General features: G+C 51.2%; 1 protein-coding gene across 6 annotated transcripts in view; it reads left to right on the top strand.

The window, feature by feature from the left end:
* The first annotated feature begins 297 nt into the window (after positions 1-297).
* Synj2 (synaptojanin 2) overlaps positions 298-6,780 on the top strand; it is a 76,604-nt gene continuing 70,121 nt past the window's right edge. For 3 of the 6 annotated variants that reach the window (XM_090337907.1, XM_090337902.1, XM_090337906.1), the window contains exon 1: positions 299-476. In XM_090337907.1, coding sequence (XP_090194033.1) covers positions 353-476 — 124 coding nt within the window. In that variant the 5' untranslated portion in view covers positions 299-352. Of the gene's footprint in view, positions 477-6,780 lie in introns of all 6 variants that reach the window. The other 3 variants (XM_090337904.1, XM_090337908.1, XM_090337903.1) reach the window with 2 other exon arrangements.

Raw genomic sequence — 6,780 nt, 5'->3', positions numbered from 1 at the left:
GGGGCGGCGGGCGGGGCCCCGGGCACGAGGCTGCCCTTATAAGGCTGTGGGGCTTCCCGGAAGGCTCCGAGCCTCCGCCTCCGCCTCGGCCGGGAGGAACGCGCGGCGTCTCCCCGCCGGCCGCAGCCTCGCCGGCGAGCGCGGGGCAGCAGGGGCGCGCGCGGCTGCCGGGGCGGCTTCGCGCCCTCACCTGCGGGGGGCGGCGCGAGGAGGGGGGGAGGGCGGGGCGGAGGGCGGGCGGGGCGGAGGGCGGGCGGCGGCCGGGAGGAGCCGGCGGGGCGGGAGCGGCGCAGAGAAACTCCGGGAACTTTCGGGCGGCGCGGAGCCGCAGCGGGCTGCGCGCCCGGCGCCCATGGCCCTGAGCAAGGGGCTGCGGCTGCTGGGGCGGCTGGAGCCCGCGGGCGGCGGCGTCCTGCTGGAGGCGCGCGGCCGCGGCGACGCTCTGCTGTTCGAGGCCGGCGCGGTGGCCACGCTGGGTGAGTACCGCGTCCCCGGCCGTCGGGAGCGCCCCGTCGCGCCCCGCGGGGGGCACCGGGGTGGAGGAGGGGGCGCGGGGGTCGGGCGCGCTCAGCCGGGCGCCCCGCGGGGCCCCGCGCACCTGCTGGCCCCGAGCAGGGGTGGCGCCCAGACACCAGCTCCGACTCGGGGAACCGGTCTGTGACACCTGGTGAGAGAGAGAGAGGCATCGAGGGCTGCCATCTCCAGAACCGGGAAGTGGGGATGGCGCGCCCGTGGACCTCAGGAGCCGGGGCGCTGCCCACGGCGCGCGAGGGGCCGCCGAGACCTCATCGCAACCAAGTTGCACCCTTTTCTGGGCGCCCTGGTTGCATCCCCATTTCACAGATGAGCAAACCGAGGCCTGAAGAGGCTGCTGCCCAAGGCCGCGGTCCCCCTGACATCTGCGTGGCTCTTCTTTGGGTAAGGTCGGGCCATCATGCACGGCTGGCGGGCATCGCCAGGGAGGAAGTGGTATACATGGCAGGATGGCTTTGTGGCTGACTTAGCTGACACCAAATGGGCGACACCGGGTATGGCTGCTGCAATGCTCACCAGGAACCCTGGAGAGCAGGCACGGGGGGCGGGGGGCGTCCAGCCTCGCCCTCTTCCTGGTGTTCTTAGCTACGAGCGCCCAGGACAGTCTGATCCCTTGTGTCTTCGGTGGCACTTGCTTGCACAAGTCTTCGTAAGCATCTCTGGTCTGGTTTCCCCGTTGGTGTGCATTGACTGCAGTTAGGATCCGTGCGCATGTATGTATATCTTGAAGAGAACATGTACTTGTGATTGCCATTGACTTTATCTAGTCAGGGGTGGTGCTGCATGCCTGTAGTCCTAGCTGCTCCTGGGAGGATCGCTTAAACCCAACCATGGACAGAGTACATCTCAAAACAAACCCACACGTAAAACAACAACAACACCAAAAAGCACAAACCCTGAAAACAAAACCCAACTCTTAGTTGTCTGGCTGGCTTCCAGTCACTTGATTTACTGAAACAATGTCTCCAGTATTCTCAGCATCCAAATGTGAAGCAAATGACGGATTAAACCATTACCAGATTACTCCAACTGGGTTCTGTGCTAAAAAAGTCCAAGTTTGGTCATTTGTCATGGCCTTGAAGGGAGAAAAAAAAAATCACAGAAATTTCCATTCCATTTTAGGTGTCTACTTCATACCCCACTTATCAGTATGCAGAGATTAATTTCATGGCACAAAAGTCCTGTTTCATCAGAGAGATTAAATGCCTTTCCGTTGGATGGCAGTGATGTTAAGCAAAATTGATACATATGTAAGAATTCCTTTGAAGCCACTTGGAACAGCGGGCTTCATTTTTTTTTAAGAGTGAGGATTTAATTATGATTAGCAGAAACAATGCACATGTTCCATTAGGAGGTTGAGTTTGGGCCCTGATGTTTTAATATTGAGTTGTGATTCCGTCCACAGGATATAACACCAGGAGGTGTGATCCACGTTTGTCCCTAGCATTTCCTTCATTAAATGAAATGGATCTATTCTTAAAAAGAACCAGTAACATTTAATGATATTGGTCCTCCAAAGGTTATAAGAGCAGAGCCTTCTGTTACTAGAAAGTTACTGATTCAAACTGTAAAACAACCCACTATATCATTGTTGGGTAGTGTGGCTCTTGAAATTCTCTTGTTCCTAGGGCCAAGTCATGTGTTTTCCTTGACAAGGTAAAAAGAGCTTTCCCCTTTTTACAGGAAGTTTTGCGTTCTCTCCTTTGGTTGGATCATACCCTGTGTGTCTGCCTAACCCATCTTGTCACTTTTTTCTGGAGGCCACAGGGTGAGGCAGCTTCCTTTTCTCTCCAGCTTTGGGTTTCTATGCCTTGTGTCCCCAGGGTGTGCTGGTAGCCTAGGAGATCGGCAGCGTGGACTCCTGCCATGTGGGTTGTGGTCTTTTCATCCCTGTGTGCTTTTACATTCCACCCAGCTGAACTGCAGATGTGTGTGTGCCACTGCCTAGGTTACCAGAATCCTCAGCCTGTGTCACCGGAGGACCTCAACCAGAGACACCTCTCTCACGAAAGGGCTCTGTGCTTCCTTCAGATATGGAGGCAGTACATGAAGTTAGGGGTCTTGAAGCCAGTTGGAGATTTTAGGAAAAGCCCACGGTGCGTGATCGACTGATGCATGATTGACTCTTCCAGTTCTAACTTGTTCTAACCCATCTTTACCTGTTCTAACCTGTCCTTTCTAACAGGACCTGTGCAGATGATCTCACACAAGGCTGTCTAGCTTGCTTGCAGTAGGATTACTGAAGGACTCATTCCAAATTTCTGCTTCTGAATGAATGAGACTGGGTATCTGAGAGCAGAAAAGCCAAAGGTACCAGCATCAGTTTAAAAGGTTTTCATCATCTTCACTGTATGAACCAGTGGTAGGAGCCTTCTTTAGTGCAGCTTCTTCCTCGCAACTTACCTTGCTCACAGTCCAGAACCAGTGGTCACAGGTCCCTCTGACTCTGCTTCTGTCTGTTTTAGACTTGGGTGGGCCTGGTGAGGGGCATGTACTGACCATCTGAGGAGTTCATCTGTGTTTAGCAGTGGTTCTCCACACCCCCCGGATGGGCTGCCGGTCAGCCTGTGAGTGGACTGCAGGCGTGGCTCTGGGTAGGTGGATTCTGGCTTGTGAAGTGCTGCCTCTCTCCCTCCTGGCTACTCAGCATCCAGTTCTCCTGGCATTTTTATAAGATACTGTTCAACTCTGACTAGGTTCTCATTTTGGCTTAGTGGCTTAAAGACTTTTCTGTTCACTTTTAATCACCAATATTCAAACACACAGAAGTAGATGGAAAAATCAACCTCCACGGACCTGCCTGTCTGTCGTGTTGATAGTTACCAGTACATTGTCAGCATTTTCACCCATTTGTGTGTGTGTGTGTGTGTGTGTGTGTGTGTGTGTGTGTGTGTGTGTGTGTGTATTGAGGCTTGAACTCTGAGGCTTGAGTTTTTACTCAACTGTTTTGCTCAAGGCTGGTGTCTTACCTCTGGAGCCATGCTTGCAAGCCCCTGGCTAATTGGAGATAAGAGTCTCCTGGACCTTTCCGCTCAGGCTGGTTTGACCCCTGAGCCTTACATCTCAGCCTCCCGAGTAGCTTGGATCATAGGCGTGAGCCACCAGTCAGTGCCTGAGTAGTCCCATCGCTCTGCATCTCACAAAAACAAATGAATACTTTAAAGTTCAGTTGGCTCAGTGCCAGAAGTTTCCGTTCACTTGGATTGAGGTTTTTTTCTTGACTTCTGTTTATCCAGACAAGATTTAAACATTATTGTAAATTGAGAAATTGTAATTCTACATGAGCATGGGGACAAAGTGACTGCACTGCAGTGATTCCATGTACCAGCTAGTACACATCAGCTCAGATAGTTATCATAGTTTGTGATGCAAACATTTACATTTACTCTCTCAGTCACTTGAAGATACCCAGTACATTACTGTTAACTGTAGTCGCCTGGCTGTGTAAGTTCATAATTTACCTGGCAGGTTTCAACACAGAGTGCTCAGTCCTTTAAACCACAGCTTAAAGAACACAGCATTCTGGGGGGGGGGGGCTCCCTCGGCCCGCCTTTGACAGTACTAGGATTGGGAGGAGAAAGTCTGGACCCTTCTGCAGTACCAACACTAGCTCAGGGATGTGCCCCTAGTCTCTGAAAGTGCTTGCCCTTCTAGAGGACACTCTACCATGAGACAGCACCCACAGGCTTGCTTTGAAGATGATTCAGTTTGCTTCCTGCTTTGGAGGGACCTTCTCCCTGTACTCCCTGCTGGCTGTATGGTATGGTGTCCACCCCAAGCCTGACTGGACCCAGGCCAGCTGGGCATCTCCTGCTCTGAAGGTCCTTGGTAGTCCAGAAGTTGGTTGAAGAGAAGAGACCTGGCCAGGGTGAGTCCCTGCCGGCCACATTCTAGACCTGGCTTCCAGTTTGTCAGGCATGGTTTTTTGTTTTTTTAAGGTAGGAGGAGGAGATGTGTTATATTCAAGCTCATTTATATTCAAGCTCATTTTTGTGACTGGAAACATAATAAGAGTTAAGCATGCAGGGTCTGCCCACTGGCTCTCTCTATAGGAGAGGTTTACAGACAGTAAGCTGGCATGTCTTTGGCATACAACAGTCTGTGTCCATTCAGAAGCATCCCTTGGGTGCCCAGGTTTCTCTGTGTGGTTTTTGCTGTTCAGTTGCTGTGATCCTGCCACCTGAGGATGGAGACTATATGCTGTCTCCCCTCGTCCACTTGAACTGAGCTCTGGGTAAAGTGTTCCATGCTCAGGTTTGGGAGTGAGATTGAGATCTGTAAGGATTTCTGGGTAAGGCTGGGTGCATGGTGGCTATTCTACCATGAGACATACATCAGATCAGGCCAGGAGAATGTTTGCATCTGACCAGGCTGAACATTTAAACCCCAGACCCCTAAGTCCCTTAAGCTACCTGACATTGCTGTCCCCACACTCAGATCAGTCTCCGTCCCTTTCAGTACAAAGCAGAGCAGATCAGGGCACTTCCTGTTTCCAGGGCCCCACTGGAAGTGGCTTTCCCCGACTGTCCATGCCCATGTGAGTCATCTCTCAGAAACTTCCCACAAGTGAATGGAAGCCACTGAATATATGCATGTCTCAACCCAGCATTCTACCTTAGAAGTTCAACTAAGAAAATATTCTCAGATCAGGCTGGCCAAGTGGCTGAAGTGCAAGTATAAGACCCTGAGCCCAAACTACAGTACCAACCAGTAAGAAAAAAAACTATTCTCAGACCATGATCCCTACTTTTACTATAAGGATGTTGGCTGCAAGCCATTTAAAAATTTTTTAAAGTTTAATAAACTTAAGTTGAACTTGTCAGCGGTCAATTTTTATTTATTTATTTTGTTGGTTGGTTGTGGGGCTTGAACTCGGGGCCTGGGTATTGTCCCTGAGATCGTCAACTCAAGGCTACTACCCTACCCCTTGAGCCATAGTGGCATTTCTGGTTTTCTGGTGGTTAATTGGAGATAAGAGTCTCAAGGACTTTAGTGCCTGGCCAGGCTTTGAACCCGATCCTCAAATCTCAGCCACCTGAGTAGCTAGGATTATAACTGTGAGCACTGTACCTGGCTGGATAGTGGCTAAGATTTTATTACCGTATGCCAGGTGCTATCCCACCTAGTTTAATCTTAATAACAAGGCAGATGTTAATAGCCTGCATTTTATACCTGGGGAAGCTGAAGCATTGGAGGCATAAAAATATGCCCAAGTTTCCCCTGTAGTTAGAGGCAGAGCCATGGTATGAGTCCAGCCCAAGGGCTTTTCCAGAAAACAATGTAAAATCTTGTTCTCAGCAGAAAAAGAAATGAAGATCTATGTGGAAAAACCCCTTTTGTCCCACTGTCTTTGAGCTTTGGTTAGGTTTTAAAACTCTCATGTCAGAGAAGTGGAGGCTTGACAGAGAATGGGCACAGCCACTCCTGTTGGGATGCGTGCACGGGTGCCTCTGGAACACTTTCTCATGGAGGAGGTTCTACCAGTTACCCCCAGAGCAGAGGGCAGCATAACCAGGAGGAGCTTCGTGTTTATGTGTGGCATTCAAGCCTATGGTTCTTTAGGCCAGAGTTGTCACTGCCCCTCCTCCCTCCTGCCTCCCTTCCCTCCCTCCCTCCCTTCCTTCTCTCCATCCTTTCTTTCTTCCTTCCCTCCTTTCTTCCTTTCCTGTCATTCCTTTCCTCCCTCCCTTCCACCCTCCTACCTTTCTCCTTCCATCTCTCTCTTTCCTTCTTTCAATCAGCAAATCCCAAACGTCACACGGGAAGGGGTTTCAGCATGACATTTTCATAGATGTGCATAATATCCTCTGATGGGAGGTACCCCCTCCTTTGCTATCCTTTCTTCTCTCTCTCTTCTCTTTTCCCCTGCTTGCCCTCCTTTTATTTTCATGATCCCGGCTATTTTGGTTTGTTTCCCCCTCACTTCCAGCAGTTAGAGAAAGCATACACTACTTGTCTTGGTGGGCTTGGATTATTTTACGTATCTCAGATGACACCGCTTCATTGTGTATAACATCTGAGTAAAGCATCCTCACGTGCAGACACTCATCCGTGCACGGGCACCGAGGCTGGTTCCATGACATGATCCTGTGGCTGGCGTGTGGGGATGTGTTCCGCAGAGCTGTCAGGTGCTTACATGTGGACACTGAAGCCTGACACCGCGCCAAGGTGCTGCAGACAAACTTGGTTCCCCAAGATCCTGCTTTGTGTGTGAGAACTACCAAACAGATGGGAGGGAGGAAGGCA

The sequence above is a fragment of the Megascapheus bottae genome, chromosome 8, assembly GCF_031878675.1.
Source record: "Megascapheus bottae isolate mThoBot1 chromosome 8, mThoBot2.hap1, whole genome shotgun sequence".
NCBI lineage: Eukaryota > Metazoa > Chordata > Mammalia > Rodentia > Geomyidae > Megascapheus > Megascapheus bottae.
The sequence above is the reverse complement of the archived record's forward strand: the minus strand, read 5'-3'. Positions and strand labels throughout refer to the sequence as shown.